A 19,744-nucleotide genomic window follows, 5' to 3' on the forward strand; every position below is an offset into this window, starting at 1 on the left:
TTTTTTAACCCATAGTCGCTCCTCAATTTCTTCCTCCTTTGCCATGTTGTAACACCTGGACTCCTAGATAGAATTCAGCATGCTTGATTTGATGTGTCTTGCTTTTGATTGACCTGGCTTTCTTGGGGTTAAGAAGAGTCTTAACATTTATTTAAGTTTCTCCAGAATTTTTTAAAGTCACATCTTCAGTTCTTCCTGTAGGAACAATCATTATAATAGAGAGACATCTTAGTGATTTTTTTTCTCCCTATGAAGCTACACATATCAAAAAGTGTATTTTTGTGTGTGTCAACCATGTGTTCATGTTTATTGGCAAAATGTTTACATTGCTGTGCCACATTGGGGTGACTCTCTCCCGTAAGATGGTGATTGACCCAGTATCTGTCTCCTGGCCATGTAGATAAATATGGACATCGATATCCACCCTTGTTTTTCCTAAAGTCCTCCTTTTGGTCACGACAACATAATGCTGATCACATGGTCCTTGAAGATGAAATAGATCCTGGTCCTTCATCTAATGACTGTTTTGAACCAGTGTCTCCAGAATTCCATGGGAAGGAAGCCATCAGGTAATAATGATGCAAGTGGAGAACAGACCAAAGAATGAGGATCTGGTAGTTCACACCTAAAACAAGCCAAGTTCTCTTTCGTGCCCTGGGGGGCTCCCACCTCACCTCATCCATGCAGTGTCCACCACTTCCCACTGCAAGTTTAAAGAAAAATTCCTGGACCCTTCGTTGTCTTATATTATTGACACTTACATTAAATACAAACTGATATTTCACCCACAAAGATAATTCAACAAAACCCTTACCTAGATTCTCAATCTTGTACCTGTTATTTGTCTTCTCCAACGTCAGCCTCACCCTCGCCTTTACTTTGCCTGGACTCTTTAATCACACTCTGCTCCCACCTCATTTAGTATACTTCTTATTTTTTCTCGCAAGATTTTTATCTTCTTTTCCCTTGTCTATTTATTGCCTTTTCAAAGAGGATGAAAGAGCAGGGAAGAGGAAGGAAAAGAAGACCTAGAGATAGTCAAAAGGGAATTGAAGCAGATGTGCCTTTTGATTTTTTAATATGTTTTTATTGATTTTTTTAGAGAGAGAGAGAAATATCAATGTGAGAGAAACATCAGTTGGCTGCCTTCTGCACGGCCCCTAATGGGGATGGAGCCTGCAACCCGGGCATGTGCTCTGACTGGGAATCAAACCGGGACCTCTCAGTCCATGGGAAGACACTCAGTATACTGAGCCACCCCGGCCGGGCAAGATGTGCTTCTTAGAGTGTGCTTTGCCTAGTGCTGGTTACTTTTATTTCCAAATTTAAAAAAAAGAAGAAGAAATTCTCAACATTCCTGACTATATAAATTTTATTCATTCACCTATGTCCAGCATCATGTCAGTCCTCTGTAAATTGTCTCAGATCATTCCCAGTTACTAAGCTTTCAGAACCATTTCATTTTTTATTTTAATGTTTCATATTTATCTTCCATACTTATATTTTTTCTGTCACCTAAGCTAGGTTTAACCTCCAGTGGAGCAGCTTGGAGCAAAGCAATGGCTTTGTTTGATGTGTTTATTTTTATTTTTCTATCTCTTTTTTGGGGGGGGATACGTGCCCCTCACGGGAACCGAACCCGGGACTCTGGTCCGCAGGCCGATGCTCCAACCACTGAGCCAAACCATCCAGGGCTATTTTTCTATCTCTTTAGCACCTCACCCAACTATAAATACTATAGAATGATGGTAAAATGAATTAAAATAGAAATGAAAAAATCTAAACTGTTCAATATGAATGGAACCTGAATTGTTTGATGACAAAATAAGAAACATAAATTTGATTCAGTTTATGGGTTATATATTTACCTGATATAATAAAATAGGTAAACTGCCTAGAATTCCAGATCTGTAATAGCACCCAGCATGCTAATTCCATTCCTTTCCATTACCGTAATCATCATAATGTAACCACCATCATCTTATGGTTATTGAATACTTACCAAGAGCCAAGCACTATGCAAGCCCAATGAAGCATTTTACTCATCCTTCAACACAACCCTAAAGCACTCCAAATTTTTAGGTTGCAAAAGCTGAAATGTACCTGGTATAAAGTAACAGAGCTGCTAAATGTAATAGCTGGGATGAGCTCAGTGGAGTAGGACTGTAAAACCCATGTTCCTACCATCATGATCTTCACCTCTCTCCCTTACCCCACCCTGACCTTGACTCAAGATAACCAAAGACATCTCCAACCCGATTAAGTAGTTCACAACGAGCCCTTCAGTCACGAATGCCTATGTTACCTCTCGGTCTACTTGCCTGGGCTTTGCAGTTTAGAGATGATCTTAGTTCTCAATACCAATGTCAGTCTTCACCTCAGTTGTTGGAGTCATACGATCTGGTGGTGTTCCAAGCACAGGTAAATTTCCAAACTTCACAGGTGAAGCTAGTGTGCAGCCAAGCCTGGGAAGAAATATTCTAGCTGATTCTCTCACACAAGCTTGACTGCCTGAGGGTAAAATCCCAGCTCTTCCTATGCTCTGAAGGGCAGATACATCCATCTTGTCAACCAAACCTCGAATTACCAACTGAAGAAAATTGTCATAATTTGAAGTCTCTTTTCTTTTTTCCAGAATCAGAAATGTTACAAAAGAATTTAAAGGAAAGCCTGAAAAAATAGAAGCTTTGAAAGGTAAAATAATAATAATAATAAAGGTAAAATAAAATGAAATAATAATAATAATATTTAGTAATCATATTGATATTAATTTTCTGATTTCATTCTTTTTGTTGTTTTTTTTTTGGCTCTTGGTGAACAATTACTGGTGGTATTTGAGATCTGAGATTAGTTATTGAGCCATGTCATAAAATTTCCTTTGCCACACATTACTGCTACTATATAAAAGTTAGAAAAAATTAAGTATGTTTTAGAATTATATATACTGGGTAATATTGAAGTAGCCTGACGCTATTCTGGGTTGTTTTCTGCAAACAACAATTCTAAAGCTATTGTAGATATTGATATTTTTATTTTGTGAAAAATGTTATATACATCAAAGGATTTTTATCCATATAATAACTTAATGAACTATTAATCTATCCTTTAAGTCAATAAATATTAGCATTCACCTACCATATGCCAGACAATGTCAATGAACCTAGGAGTATAAGATGTTTCCTGGCTTTAAAACAAGTAATTTCAAAATATATAAACTTATAAAAGGGCACTTTTAAAATTTTGAGTTTAACAACATAGTAGATTCATATTTCGAAAACATGGCCAGTTGAGGAAATAAAAAGACAAATTTTAGCTCCACAATAAATGTGTAGGTTTAATTTTCTACCTCCCAACTTCTTTGCCTTTTTTCCTTTCTCCCATTCTTCTTCTCTTTGCTTTTTTCCTTTATAGATCTGACATTTGACATATATGAAGGCCAAATCACTGCAATACTTGGTCACAGTGGAGCTGGAAAATCAACATTATTAAACATTCTTAGTGGGGTATCTGTTCCCACCAAAGGTAAGAAGTTTTTTTCCCCAAAGTCAGGTTGACAAATAAATCAGCTGCTAATAGTAAGTTCTTCTGATTATTAATTACAAACACAGACTACCAGGGAAAATGGAAGTTAATTTGTAGTATTATTCTACAGAGGTATGCAGTATTTAATTGGTATATATGGAACTTGAGTGTTTCCAGATCATTATTTTCATGGTCATTAGTTACCAGTTAGCATTCCAACTTGTATCTGTTACCTTTTGCTACACGACAAGTCTCCCCAAAACGAATGGCTTACAATAAAAATGTTTGCCTAATTCTCCTGATTCTGTGGGTTGCCTGGCAGTTTTTCTGTCTGGACTCAAATGCCTGGGGCTGGATGCTTCCATGTAGCCTCACTCACATATGTGGGGCTCTAGCTAGGACCAAGGCATCTCTCTTCCTACATGGCCTTTCATCTCTGAGAAGCTAGTTAGGGATCCTTCACCCAGTGGTGTTCATGATCCCAGAGCAAAGAGAGGGCAATGCCAAGGTGGAGGCACTTCATAGCCTTCGCTTATCTCGCAGTTGCTAAAATTTCATTTATTATAGAACCACACCTAACTGTGAGGGATAAATAAATAGACTACTTCTTCATGGAAAAGGCTGCAGAAGGGACCTTTCTCCCCACCACACACCACACAACTAAAACGCAAGTTCATAATGCCTGAATTGTATCAACCTTGAAGATAAAACCATGTATCTAGAATGTAATTAATAGCTATGTAGTGACTTTTCACTTAGAAAAATCTTAACTTATGCATCATCTGACAGTAACTTCTAATCTTTGTTATAGGTTCAGTCACTGTGTATAATAATAAACTTTCGAACACGGCTGACCTAGAAAATATCAGCAAGCTGATTGGAGTTTGCCCGCAATTCAATGTGCAATTTGACTACCTCACTGTGAGAGAAAATCTCAGGCTTTTTGCTAAAATAAAAGGGATTCAGCCACAGGAAGTGGAACAAGAGGTACGTAAAATACTAGAACTAATGCATTGGTCAAAATGAGATCATTAAGTCTATCTGAACTGAGTTGTTATGCTTTCATTAAATTATCTTTGAGCAAAATCATTGTATAGAAGATGGACAAAATATGTAATTTAGATAATATCTAACATTTATGTATAATTTACAATCTGCCAAGCATTATCGTTAACTTTAAATATAGTAATTCATTTATTTCTTGTAACGACTCTATGAGGTAAGTACTATTATTGTTTCCATTTGACATTTGTGGAAACGGAGGTTCTAGAGAGCAGATAACTTGGCCAAGACTAGGCAGCTGGTTAACGCGGAGCTGTATTCAAATCCACTCAGTCTGGCTCAGTGTTCGTGCTTTTAACCATTACACTTTACAGCCTCGTATTTATACATTTAAAAAGCAAAGAATCTTGGTTTGTGAAACAAATGTTGTCATTTGGTTAGATACAAAGAGTTTTGCTGGAATTGGAAATGAAGAATATTGAGGACGTCCTTGCTCAAAATCTCAGCGGTGGACAGAAAAGAAAACTCACCTTCGGGATTGCCATTTTAGGAGACCCTCAGGTAAGTCCGACGAAATCAGAGACGGATTCAAGTTTCAAAAAATAAAACTCTTGGTTATCGTTCAAATCTTTTATTTGCATTGGACAACTGTGATAAAATATTTACGACGGGACATTAAATATAAGAACAAAATCCTAACCACAATGCCCTTTGAAATGGAAATAAGATATATTCCACGTGGTTTCTGGAAGAACCAGATACTTTGTTGGAAGGCCCTTTTAGATGCACCTCTCCACTATAGATTTTCCTGCTGGATGAACCAACTGCTGGGTTGGATCCCTTTTCAAGGCATCAAGTGTGGAACTTGCTGAAGGAGCGGAAAATGAACCGTGTGATTCTCTTTAGTACCCAGTTCATGGATGAGGCTGACATCCTGGCTGGTAAGTACTGGCTTCCTTTAAGTATCGTGATGAAGACTAGATAAGATTTGAGAAATATGGATGATATGCCGAGCAGCCGTATTTTGTAACCTGGTCATCTATCTGTATCCAGCCATTTGAAGGATAGGACCTGGCCCAGGAGTCTTACTCCCAACCAGTGTGTATCGTTTGATTGCACAGGGCATGATCTGCCAGGAAACTCACTTATCTCCAAGGAAGTTAGAGTCTGTATTCAAAGGCATTAATTCTTTTACTCAAACTTGAAGTAAATCAACTTGAACTATTCGAACAGTTTCGATGTTTGTTCCATGACAATGCATAATGTGATGATTCTTTATATTAGAAGATATATCTGCATAACCTTTCTGACTGGTTGGAAGGGAAAAGAACAGCCTAAAGTATATAAATAAGATTAAAATGTGTCTGTGTTTTTTTTTTAATTGATTTTAGAGAGAAAGAAAGGGAGAGGGAGAGAGAGAGAGAAACCTCGATGAGAGAGAACATCGATTGGCCACCTCCTGCATGCCCCGCACTGGTAATTTGGCCCACAGCCTGGGTATGTGCCCTTACAGGGAATCGAACCCGTGACTCCTTGGTGCATGGGTCAACACTCAACCACTGAGCCACGCCGGCCAGGCTAAAATGTGTCTGTTTCAATGAGTCTTTATGAAGCCCTGCATTTGAAAATGTAGATGCTCCTAAATTAGAGTTGGATCATGTAGACAATGACCTGTCTTTTCTTGAGAAGAAATAGGCAATGTCTTAACAAATTTTCTTCTTTACTTCTTCCCTTTCAGATAGGAAAGTGTTTCTCTCCAAAGGGAAGCTGAAGTGTGCAGGCTCATCTCTGTTTCTAAAGAAGAAATGGGGGATTGGGTATCGCTTAAGGTATAGCCACTTGAAGAGGCTGGAGAAGGAGAAATGGGCTAGAACAGGCATGATGCCTGAAGCAACATATTACAACACACAAGGAGACCTTTTATTATTTTATACAGATCTTTATATATACATATACACCAATACAAATATGGGGATGTATATCCAGATGGAGATATAGATATATGGAGTTAGTATGAATATACACAAGCTATTGACTAGTAGATTTTAGAACTCAGAATAAAAGATAACAAAAAGGTTTAGATAAATGTAATAGAAAATATACCCACAACACATTATTTGGTAAGGAAGGTATGTGTTAAGGGAACTTTCTCAACTGACATTGTATTTCACACTCATCGTCTCTCACCCAGGGTTTTAACCTAATCTCTTAGGTAGACTCCTTGTTTCTTTCTTTTCCTTTAGCTCCTCCTCTTCTTTCTTGTCCTTTCCCTCCTGTCTACCCTCTTCATTTCATTTTTATTATTCTTTTAAAATAGTAACATATTCTAGCTGCTATTTATTGATTGATTCAGAGATAAGATAATTAACACTATTGTGTTTAAATCTTTTACTATATGGGGTGGGACCTGCTGTTACTTTTATTCTACGGGTGAAACTATAGGCTTGCTAGGGTGATAAGTGGTCGAGTCAGTAACCGAACCTGGATAGTTGACATTTCAAAGCTTAGTATCCAAATCCATATTTTCAATCACTTTGTAATCTATACATGAATTGTCAGTTTGTCTAAAACACAGCTCTGATGTATACTATCTACACTTTAAAAACTGAAGAAAACACACACAAAACAAACAAACAAGAAACATATGACAGGACAAAGCAAACAGGAAAACTCCAGGGGTTCCATGTTACCTACTAGAGTCCAAACTACACAGTCAAGTAATGTTGGTGTGGCCCACTACCATGACTGCGGTATCATCGGCCCTTACTCAAGTCAATACACTTCAGTTAAAATGAAATATTCATGGCTCCCTTGCACATGCCATGGCATGGCCTATATTTCTCATTGTTTGAAATTATTTCCTGAATCTGGCATTTTCTTGAGCCTGTTTGACCTGTTCGAGTCCTAACGAGAGATTTGATTGCCACCTCAGGCAGCCTTTATCAATCTTGCATCTCTGTGTATTGTCCCAATATTTTGATTCCTTTGTCCCTTTGTTTTTATCTCTTCTGGGAAATTAAACTCTCTGAGACTCAGTTTACTCACTTATAAAGTGGGAGTAATACTTCTTGGTTGTAAGTGACGGTTATAGAAAAATAAATGAGATGGTGACCAGCACATTGCATGGCCACCTAACATGTTCTCAAAATAACAAATGCTGGTCAGGATCCCTGACCAATTCAGGACTGTCCTGGACAATAAGTCCTGTAATTGCCTCATTTCTTCTTCTAAATTAGGATCAGCAAACTATGGACCATGAGCCAAATTCAGCCCACTTCCTGTTTTTGAAAATAAAGTTTGGAATACAGCCACTCCTACTGGTTGAGATAGTGGCCGTGACCGCTTCCATGTCGCAATGGCAAGGTTGAATAGTTGCAAAGCCTACAATATTTACTATCTAGCTATTTACAGAACAAGGTTGCTGACCCCCTCTTCCAAGCTATAAGCTCGTATGGTTCATGCCGTCCTCTCTAGTGCCCAGCACAGGTTCTTGTAAATAGTCAAGAACCTCGTTGCCAGGAAATATTTCATGAATTGATAGCGTCGTCATGGAGAACAATTGTGATATTTTTTTGTTTCATTCCCTCAATGAATTCCACTCCTTCTAAAAATAGCCTTCATTCTTATATGTTCATAATACCTTTTGAGTAAATAGAATAATTTCGACTCAAGCATTTGATCAAACAAAATATCTACCATTTTTAGGGGCTTGCTAAGTGCAAGCATCATGAGTATTCACTTCTCAGAACAACCCTAAATGTTTGCAATCATTATTCCATTTTATTAATGAGGAAACTGTTCAGATAGGTTAAATAACACATTTCAAATGGCCGAACCAAGTTACTGCCTGTATTTTATCCACTGTATACTTTATAACCTTCATTAATGCATTCTTTTTTGTTTTTCTACATTAGTGTTTTTCAGTGGATAGGCTGATTTTCTCAATGACACTTTGTTCTTCATCAAAGCACTAGAGTTAGCACTATAAAGAAACAAAAAAATCAATGATCCCACCAACTCAAACCCACATTTATCCTTAATTAGTTTCTATCTTTAACCCCATTTCCTGCATAGCACTTACCACTATTGGTAATTATTTTACTTATCTGCTTGGTTACTTCTTTTCTTTCTGTCTCTCCCATTAGAAACTAAACTCCACAGGAGACGGACAATACTGTTTTATTCACCATTGTACCCTCAGCATTTGGGACAGTTTTTGTCACATACTAAGAACTTTTCCAATTTGCGCTGGATGACTGAATTGAATAACTGAAACTGTATTGTGCCCAAGCCAATCAAAATTCCTTGTTCTTGCCCAATACAACCGCCTTTGAAACATCTTAAACATTTTCATCTTGTATAATCCTGACTTCGCTGTGTTGTGTTCCTAGTATCTCTACTCCGTAACTATTCTCCCCTTAAGAACCTGATTTAACATTGACCTTCTCTGGCCATCATCCCTGAATAACCTACCCAATAATTCTGATTAGCTCATTCCTTGATTTCCTCCTACACATGTATATAATCTGATTTTCTGTCCTCTTATTTCATGTTTAGATGACCTCTTTATTGCATTAGAGTTTATTTGATTTTTCTTTGTCCTCTAGAGACTAGTAATTTTCTTCATGCAATTGAAGAGGATGTCAAATAATATACATCTTTTTTTTTAAACACCAGTTTGCAGTTGAATGAAATGTGTGCTCAAGAGAAAATAACATCCATTGTTAGACAGCACATCCCTGAGGCCAAATTATCAGCAGCAAGTGAAGGGAAACTTGTCTATACACTACCCTTGGAAACAACATATAAATTTCCAGGTAATGAGCATGACTATAACGAAATTAAATACTGAAATATTATTCATAATAATATCAGTGATACTTATTGTAACTGACATCTATCGAGAGCTTACAGTGTGTTCAGGTGGTTAAAACATGACGCACAATAACTTGTTCTCGATCTTGATTGTATTAATATTAATACACTGGTTGTGATCATGTACGGTCACTTTTTAAGACATTATCATTAGGGGAACCTGAATAGAGTACACAGATCTCTCTGTGTTGTTTTTTACAACTGCATGTGAATCTAAAGTCATCTCAAAATAAAGAGTTTAATTAATTAATTAATTTATTTATTTTTATCCTCACCTGAGGACATTTTTCACTTTTTGTTCAGGTAGAGTGGGAGGGAGAGAGAGGAACAGAGAGAGAAACATTGCCGTGAAAGGGACACATCAAGTGGCTGCCACCCACACAACCCAACCAGGGCCGGGGACAAACTGCAACCGAGGTACATGCCCTTAGTGGGAACCGAACCCGGGTCTCTCTGGACCGCAGGCCGATCCTCTAACTGCTGAGCCAAACCAGCCAGGGCAAGAGTTTAATTTAAAAAGAAAAAAAAATGACCAGTTATGCTTATCACTTAGAGAATGTGGTACCTAGGAACTGGGCCCAATGAGGGCCTGCACTGAATGGTTGAAATAATTAAACTTACCAAATGTGTGGGCATCAAAGACACATGAACCACCCTCACAAAGTCATTCTAATATGCACTGCATGGTGATAACACAAGTATCACTTAGAAACATCAGGCAAAGTGTTAAACCCTAATTAATGTGTTTCCATCATAGTTATAATTTACAGATTTGTATAATTTTAGGGAAACGGAAGAATGACACATAATACTCATTTGCAGTTTAAATCTCACTCCTCTCTGTTTCTGTGTTCTAAACTCTAATCAACACAGAAAGCTTTGACATAGATTTGACTTCGGGTGGTGGGCACACAATGCAATACACAGATGATATATCACAGAATTGTACACTTGAGATCGATGTGATTTTATTAACCAATGTCACCCCAATAAATTTAAATTAAAAAAAATCTCACCTGAGGGTGTTTCTCCATTTATCCTCAAACAGAGTGGAAGGGAGAGAGAGAGGGAGAGTGAGAGAAACATCAATGTGAGAGGAACACATTGATAAGTTGCCTCCTGCACAACCCCAACCAGGGCCGGGGAACCAACCCCAACCCAGGTATGTGCCCTTGAACGTAATCAAACCCTCAACTCTTTGGTCCACGGGCCGAAGCTCTAACCGCTGAGCCAAACTGGCCAGAGCAATAAATTTAATTTTTTAAAAAGACGGAAGGTGTCCATCAGTAGATGGATGGTGCCCTGGCCAGTTTGGCTCAGCAGTTAGAGCATCAGCCTGCGGTCTGGAGAGACCTGGGTTCGGTTCCCACTAAGGGTATGTACCTCAGTTGCAATTTGTCCCCGGCCCTGATTGGGTTGTGTGGGTGGCAACCACGTCAATGTTTCTCTCTCTCTCTCTCCCTCCCAATCTGTCTGAACAAAATATTAAAAAATGTCCTCGGGTGAGGATTTAAAAAAAAAATACCTGTGGTTCATATACACAATGAAGTACTATGCAGCTGTAAGAAAGAAAGAGGTCTTATCCTTTGAGACGACATGGAGGGACCTGGAGAGTGTTATTCTAAGCGAAACAAGCCAAGCAGAGAAAGACAAATATCACATAATCTCACTTACTTGTGGAATATAGTGAACATAACAGTCTGAGGAACAGGGTAGACCCAGAGACGTGGAACTAGGGTACAGACTGACAACCTCAGAAGAGGGAGTGAGGGGGAGGGAAGAGATAAACCACAGAACTTATATGCATGTACACATAACTGATGGATATGGACAACAAAGCTGGGGACGGGGTGGGGGGGATGGGGAGGAAGGTGTCAATGGGGAAAAAAGGAGAAACATCTGTAACAACAACACCAACAACAACAAAAAGACAGAAGGCCTAGGGTGGGGCGGGAGCCAGGTGGAAGGGATAGAGGGGGAGAAACGAGGGACATTTATAATACTCTCAACAACAATAAACAAACAAACAAACAAACAAACAAAAAGCTTTTAAGGTATCCTTTTGCCTAGAGATAAGCTCCAGGTTGAAGCTGCAGGAGTTCTGTAATCAAACTAAAATTTAAAATTAGGCTTTTATTTAAGCTTCATTTAATGAAAAATTTATAATTCAAATTCAGGGACATTGCTCCTTGTTTTAAGAACAATGATTGATGCAGAAGTGTTATTGGTGAATGAACTAAAGAATGAATGAATGCAGAATTGCTAGAGAGTGTACTATCATAATTTCCTACTATTCCAAGAACATTCTGAGTCAATCCTTTGTTCTCTGTCTATGAGATCTTGTGAATTTTTCTTACATTGTCAAAAGAAGAAAATTTTTAAAATGATTTATATCCTGTGTACTTCCTTTGACAGATACTTTCTACACAATCCAACTAATTCTCACAAAATTAATTGTATTCCTTTGTTGGCTCTGAGTGGTATCTGTTCTCTGCAGAAGACTCTTTCATTAATTAGGCTTGGAGTTGAAAAAATCTGAAGTTCCACTATTAATTACAGTTTAAAAGCAAGTTAGAAAAAAATCAAAATGAAATTTTAATAAAAATATAAATTAACATTTGATCAAAAGAAGTTAATGTGTGAGGTGTAACACAATATGAAATAAAAAGGAAATATATAGACTTGAAGAATGTTGCTTATCATAAAATGTTAGTTTTTTAAATGTCTGACATACAAGTATAGTTTTATACATTTGTGCTTGTTAGTTTGAAAAGTGGTCCTGAGTTCACATGTGATTTTTGTTGTTTTGATTTGCTACTGTGTATGTGTTTTTTAGAACTTTATGAGAATCTTGATCTCTGTCCTAAACTGGGAATTGAGAATTATGGTGTTTCCCTGACAACCTTGAATGAAGTGTTCCTGAAACTAGAAGGAAAATCAAGTATTGACGAATCAGGTAAATAAAATACATGAAAATTATCATGCAAATGTATTCCTAACACCTAGTGCAGTATATGCTTCAGGGAGACACCATTCCAGTCCCTGGCTGAGGAACTCGGCTGGTTAGAGCATCATCCTGCTACACCAAGACTGCGGGTTCGATCCTGGTCAGGGCCCATACAAAAATCAACCAATGAATGCATAAATAAGTGGAACAACAAATAGATACCTCTTTCTCTCTTTCTTTCTTTCTCTCTCTCCATTGCTCTCTTTAAAATCAATATATAAAAAAGAAGACACCATTCCAACAACATAGTACCACATGTGGGGTTCTGTGATTAAGGCTGATCTTGGACAAGAATATATTGAAGTGAAATGCATCGCTCTCACATTTGTTACCCCCCCGCCAATATTGCCTTCAGATTAAGTCGGCCTGTTTTCTTCTACCAAAGCTCATAGCCCTCAGTATCTCCCATTTTCCAAAAGCAATTTCAGACGAAACACTTCTTCTAAATCTCTCTCCAAGCATGTTGAATGTGTCATCATGCAGCCTGCTGGTCTCCATGGTTTCTGATGAGAGGTCAGCTCTAGATCTAATTGAGGAGTTTTTGTGTAATGAGTTGTTTTACTCCGGCTGCTTTCAAGACTCTCTTTCTGTCTTTGGCTGGGACAATTCAACTACAATGGACCTCCTTCTGTTTATCCCACGTGGTGGTCGTTGAGCTTCCTATATGTATAGATTAGGGTTTTTCCTCACAGTTGGGAAGATTTTAGCCACTGTTTCTTCAACTATGTTTTCTGTCTCTTTCTCTCTATTCCGTTCTTCTGGAATCCTCATTATTGTATGTGGTGGTATCTGTTAGTATGATTCATAGTGTCTCCCATTCCTCTGAAACTTCCTTGTTCTTTCTTCATTCTGTTTTCTTTTCATTCCTTAGACTTAATCATCTCAATTTATCTTTTGTCATGTTTACTAACCATCTCTTCCACCAGATGAAATCTGTTGAGATTTTATTTTTCAACAATTTTTTTTCAGTTATTACACTTTTCAAATACAAAATTTCTATTTGGTTATTTTCAATAATTATTACATCTTTGATGGTATGCCCTATTTTATGGGACATTATTGTCATACTTGGTAATTTACACATGTGTTATGCAATGTAAAAATGACTTACGAATTTCCTAAAAATTATGGTTATTGACATTACATTTTTGGTGTAGTCATAAAACATAACCTATGACTTAAAATCTTTTAAATTTATTGAGAATTGTTGAATCAGCATTTTATCTATTTTTGTGACTATTTCTTGTCCATTTAAAAACATTTATACATACGTACATAAAAGTGCATATATGCACGTGTATTTATACAAATGTATACATGTACAATATATACAAGATGTCCCCCAAAAAATTCATATAGGGTGCCTGTAGATTGTATTACATTTTGAAAATGAAATATATTTTAATAAACACTGGATTTAATTATTCAAAGTTATATATACATTTTGGGGGGACACCCTGTATATTTACAGAATTTCAGTTGTATGGAGAGTTGTATGAATATCAGTTTGTTCTAATTGGATAACAGTGTTTTGCAAATATTCTATGCCCTTACTGGGGCATTTTTTGCCTACATTTTCTATCATTTACAAATGAGGGGTAGTAAAATCTCCAACTGTAATTCTAGATGTATCTAATTTTGCCTTTTTCTCTCTTCTGTTAGGTATGTTTTTACTCCATGTACTTTAAATACATTATTAAGCACATACACATTTAGGATTAGCACGTCTCCTTGATTAATTCCATTCATTATCATTATGAAAGGCCCCTTTTACTCTGGTAATGAGTTATCTTGAAGCCCAATTTGTCTAATATTTATACAATTTCTTTAATTTAATGTAATTTGTGTTTGCAACTTTAAATTTTTTTTTTAATCTGCTTGTGCTTTTTATTTAAAATGCATTTTTTATAGCCCTGGCTGGTTTGGCTCAGAGGTAGAGCATCGGCCCGCGGACCAATGAGTCGCTGGTTCAGTTCGGCCCGGGGCACATACCTTGGTTTCGGTTTGTCCCCAACCTTGGTCAGGGTCACACAGGAGGCAACCCAATGATGTGTCCCTCTCATAATGATGTCTCTCTTTCTCTCCCTTTCTCCCCCCTCTCTCCCTCCCACTCTATCTGAAGAGAAACAGAAAAATATCCTCGGGTAAGGATTAAAGTAAAAAAATAATAAATCATAAAATGCATTTCTTATAAACAACATATACTTGAATTTTGCTTTTTAAAATTTTACAATGTTTCTTAGAGTGGTATATTTAGTCCGTTTACTTTTAATGCACTTATTGCCATAGTCATGTTTAATTTACAGATAACCCCCATTTGCAGCTTGTTTCTCTAGGTGAACACCTCAGATAACTGTTCCCTTTACCACGTTTCCAGGTCACAACAAGGTGCCACGATGACCTTGCATACTTGTCTTAACCTCTTTTTTTTTTATCCTCACCCAAGGACATTTTTCCATATTTTGTTCAGATAGAATGGGAGGGGGGGAGAGAGAGAGAGAGAGAGAAAGAGAGAGAGAGAAAACCATCAATGTGAAAGGGACACACAGAGTGGCTGCCACCCACACGACCCAACCAGGGCCAGGGACAAACTGCAACCGAGGTACGTGCCCTTAGCGGGAACCAAACCCAGATCTCTCCGGACCACAGGCCGACGCTCTAACTGCTGAGCCAAACCGGCCAGGGCTTAACCTCTTTAATGTATTGTCTGCATCCAAATTATCTACAATCTTCTTCTTCGGGTCCTTTTGTTCAAGAAGTGACTATTCCCTCAGTTTTTCTAGTTCATGGCACCCACCAGTAATGGCACACAATGCCGCAGGAATGCGAGAAATAAGACCTGCAGCCCCATGTGTCTGTCCAAGAACATCGAAAGGAGAGCACATAGTACAGGAAAACATAATTTCTTGATCTCATCGAATTATAACGATGGGCAGACGTGACCTGGGACGTCCTTGGTATGACAAACGCCCGCAGTGCGCTCCACAAAGTCCACGTGCAGTGGGCCCCACGCATGACTCCCTTCGTGTTTCGCAGGTGTTGCCACGTCGGGAGAAGCCCAAGCAGAAGAAGCTGGAGACACAGACAGGCTTGTGGACATGGAACACGTCCTGTCCTTGCTGAGTGAGATGCGCGACTCGGTCAGCGGCTGGGCTCTGTGGGGACAGCAACTCCGTGCCATCGCCAGGGTCCGCCTACTGAAACTAAAGCACGAGAGGAAATGCGTTTTCCCTCTGTGAGTATCAGCCTGCCGCAGCGGTTGTTCAGTCGATGCAGCTTAAAGACTCGAGGTCGAAGAACAAGAGAAAATGAACAGAAAATGGGTTTCTGCATCTACAAACCTGGGGAAAGTGTAACGGTCTAGTTCGTGGTCCTAGTTTTACCTCCTAGCCGACTAGCAGGTAAAATGTATAATGTTTCCGAGCCCGTTTTAAGGGGAAAGTTGCAGTGATGGATGTTTTCCTGTAATATTTGCTCCCCTTTAGATTTTCGTCGACAGAAGCTTGGGGATGTAGGTCTACTTCCCAGCATTCCTGTGCCGAGGTCTGGCTTTGGCCGTGGTCATGCAGCTGCCTTCCCTGGGAGCCCTGAGCGCCCACTGCATCCCGCCTGCTCTGACCTGCAGGTCAAAACGTCCCCCAGGCCCCTGACGCGGTGGTAGCTCCCTCTCCACACGGCTGAGCGCCGAATGGGCACTGTCCCTGCTCGTAGGGACCACATCACCTGTCGTTAGCACCCTGAGGTCCACAGGACTTTAGCTGTTAATCAGTCCTTGTCTATGAAACCGTCGATTAAGCATCAAAGAAATCGGAGGACAGCACGTAATAGAATCTCAATAAGTACTTGCTAAATAAATAAGGAGTGAGAATTCACAAGAATCTTTGACAAGGAGATTAGCATGCTTTTTTAAAAAATCTTTCGGCAACACCCTAGGACAGCGTTCGAGAGATGCCAGTCCTTTAGGAAGAGCTGTATTGTGACATTAGAAATTGGGCATGGAGAATGGTTTCGATATAGGATACAATGAAAACGTAATCAAAATGTTCAGCTTCTATGAAATGGAGAACTCAGGAAAATAAAGAGTGAAAAAAAAAATTTGAGCCCTGGCCGGTTTGGCTCAGCGGTTAGAGCGTCAGCCTGTGGTCCAGAGAGACCCGGGTTAAGTTCCCGCTAAGGGCAGGTACCTCGGTTGCAGTTTGTCCCTGGCCCTGGTTGGGTCGTGAGGGTGGCAACCACTCGATGTGTCCCTTTTATGTCGATGTTTCTCTCTCTCTCTCCACTCCCACTCTATCTGAACAAAAAAATTGAAAAATGTCCTCAGGTGAGGATAAAAAACACTTGGAAGTTTGAGCCTGGAGATTCAGGAAACCGTGCAGTCATCCCCAAGAGGAATGGGGACGTATGGGAAGAGAATTGACCGTGGAGAAAATTGCATATAACGTTTTGGTGAATCAACACCGCGCTGGATTCCAGGAACAGACAGAGTCTGGACACAGAATGCAAGGGCCCATTTCTCATGAAATTGTGCAGGGTAGTTCATGGCCAGAGAGGAACAAGAGAAATGAACAAAAGGCTAAGTCTACCTTGTATCCTCTCAAATTTTGAGGTAGAAAAAGGACAAAATACTCAATAAATGAGTCCGAGAGCTACATGTTTCATTGGCATGATTTCTTGATCTCATTACACTATACTCTGCCTGCACGAGGTCAAAGGTGAGGGATGGACGTGCGTTCACACTGCCGTTTTCTTCTGTGCAGGCTGCTGATTCTCGGAACCGGACTTCTACCGATTCTGTGGCAGTTCATCAGCCGGAAAATATCTTTCGACAGTTACACCTGGGAACTTTCTCCTCATTCATACTTCCTTGCTCCTGGACAACCACCACATGACCCTCTCACTCGAGTATTAATCATCAATAAAACAGGTAACAACGGGGTGAGTGCTTCAGGTCCAATACATTCACTGCTCAGAGCATTCGTTAGAAAACATAAACATGAGAGAAAAAAATGAGTTTTTTACTTCTTTTTTTATTAATTAATTTTTGTTACAGATATTTCTCCTTTTCCCCCCACTGATTCCCCCCTCCCCTTCCCCCTCTGCCCATGTCCACTGTTGTCCATGTCCACTGTTCATGCATACATGCATATAAGTTCTGTGGTTTATCTCTCCCCCACCACCCCCTCTTCTGGGGATTGTCAGTCTGTACCCCACTTCCACGTCTCTGGGACTACCCCCTTCCTCAGACTGTTATGTTCATTATATTCCACAAATAAGTGAGATCATATGATACTTGTCTTTCTCTGTTTGGCTTGTTTCACTTAGGATGATACTTTCCAGGTCCCTCCATGTTGTCTCAAAGGATAAAAGGTCTTTCTTTCTTACAGCTGCATAGTACTCCATTGTGTATATGTACCACTGCTTTTTTATCCATTCGTCTACTGATGGACACTTGGGCTGTTTTCAGATCTTAGCTATTGTAAATAGTGCTGCTATGAACATGGGGGTACATATATTCTTTCTGATTGGTGTTTCAGGCTTCTTAGGGTATATTCCTAGAAGTGGGATCACTGGGTCAAATGGAAGTTCAATTTTTAATTTTTTGAGGTAACACCATAGTATTTTCCATAGTGACTGCATCAGTCTGCATTCCCACCAGCAGTGCACTAGAGTCCCCTTTTCTCCACACCCTCGCCAACACTTGTTGTTTGATGATTTGTTGATGGCGGCCATTCTGACAGGTGTGAGGTGATACCTCATTGTTGTTTTAATTTGCATCTCTCTGATGATTAGTGATGATGAGCATTTTTTCATATGTCTCTTAGCCATTTGTATGTCCTGTTTGGAGAGCTGTCTATTTAGTTCCTCTGCCCATTTTTTTTTTTTTTTTTTTATCCTCACCCGAGGATATTTTTCCATTTTTTGTACAGATAGAGTGGGAGGGAGAGAGAGGAAGAGAGAGAGAGTGAGAAACATCGACGTGAAGGGACACATCGAGTGGCTGCCACCCACACGACCAACCAGGGCCGGGGACAAACTGCAACCGAAGTACGCGCCCCTAGCGGGAACCGAACCTGGGTCTCTCTGGACCGCAGGCCAACACTCTAACCGCTGAGCCAAACTGGCCAGGGCCCTCTGCACATTTTTTAATTGGGTTCTTTGTCTTCCTTTTGTGGAGTTGTATGAGCACTCTATATATATTGGAAATTAACCCCTTATCTGATATATCATTGGCAATTATGCTCTCCCATACAGTGGGTAGCCTTTCCGTTTTGATGATTATATCTTTCGCTGTGCAGAAGCTTTTGAGTTTGATATAGTCCCATGTGTTCATTTTCTCCTTTGTTTCTGTTGCCTTAGGTGATGTATCAGTGAAAATTCTGCTGCGTATGATGTCTGAAATTTTGTTGCCTACAGTTTCTTCTAGAATTTTTATGGAGTCAGAGATTACATTTAAGTTATTTATCCATTTTGAGTTTATTTTTGTGTAGGGTGTAAGTTGATGGTGTAGTTTCATTTTTTTTTTTTTTTTTTTTTGCATGTAGCTGTCCAATTTTCCCAACACCATTTAGTAAAGAGTCTGTCTTTACTCTACTGTATGCTCTTGCCACCTTTGTCAAATATTAATTGAGCATATTGCCTTGGGTCCATTTCTGGGTTCTCTATTCTGTTCCACTGGTCTATATGCCTGTTCTTGTGTCAGTACCAGGCTGTTTTGATTACAGTGGCTTTGTAGTATAACCTGAAATATGATAATGTGATCCCTCCTACTTTGTCCTTCTTTTTCAAGATTGCTGTGGCTATTCAGGGTCTTTTTTGGTTCCATATGAACTTTTGAAGTATTTGTTCTAGTTCTATGAAATATGTCATTGGTATTTTGATGGAGATTGCATTGAATCTATAGATTGCTTTGGGTAATATGGACATTTTAATGATGTTAATTCTTCCAAGCCGTGAACAAGGTACGTGCTTCCACTTTTTTATATCTTCCTCTATTTCTTTTTTCAATGACCTGTAGTTTTCTGCAAATAGGTCCTTTATTTCTTTGGTTAAGTTTATTCCTAGGTATCTTAATTTTTTTGCAGCAATGGTAAATGGGATTGTTTTCTTAGTTTCTCTTTCTGTGAGTTCATCTTTGGTGTATAAGAATGCCATCAATTTCTTGAAATTAATTTTGTATCCTGCTACTTGCCAAATTCATTTATTAAGTCTAGTAAATTTTCTATGGAGTCTTTGGGGTTTTCTACGTATAGTATCATGTCATCTGCGAATAATGACAGTTTCACTTCCTCCTTTCCAATTTGAATCCCTTTTACTTTTTCTTCCTGTCTGATTGCTGTG

The 19,744-nt window shown here is 39.0% G+C and overlaps 1 protein-coding gene across 1 annotated transcript in view; it reads left to right on the top strand.

Moving 5' to 3' along the window:
• LOC118634537 (ATP-binding cassette sub-family A member 8-like) overlaps positions 1-19,744 on the top strand; it is a 73,471-nt gene that overhangs the window by 23,922 nt on the left and 29,805 nt on the right. Inside the window, exons 10-20 of the mRNA XM_036269129.1 lie at positions 401-569; positions 2,636-2,694; positions 3,412-3,522; positions 4,334-4,509; positions 4,966-5,085; positions 5,327-5,465; positions 6,263-6,353; positions 9,202-9,341; positions 12,236-12,355; positions 15,443-15,641; positions 17,164-17,330. Of these exons, the coding sequence (XP_036125022.1) occupies positions 401-569; positions 2,636-2,694; positions 3,412-3,522; positions 4,334-4,509; positions 4,966-5,085; positions 5,327-5,465; positions 6,263-6,353; positions 9,202-9,341; positions 12,236-12,355; positions 15,443-15,641; positions 17,164-17,330 (1,491 nt within the window). The remainder of the gene's footprint in view (positions 1-400; positions 570-2,635; positions 2,695-3,411; positions 3,523-4,333; positions 4,510-4,965; positions 5,086-5,326; positions 5,466-6,262; positions 6,354-9,201; positions 9,342-12,235; positions 12,356-15,442; positions 15,642-17,163; positions 17,331-19,744) is intronic.

The sequence above is a fragment of the Molossus molossus genome, unplaced genomic scaffold (genome assembly GCF_014108415.1).
Source record: "Molossus molossus isolate mMolMol1 unplaced genomic scaffold, mMolMol1.p scaffold_m16_p_19, whole genome shotgun sequence".
Classification (NCBI taxonomy): domain Eukaryota; kingdom Metazoa; phylum Chordata; class Mammalia; order Chiroptera; family Molossidae; genus Molossus; species Molossus molossus.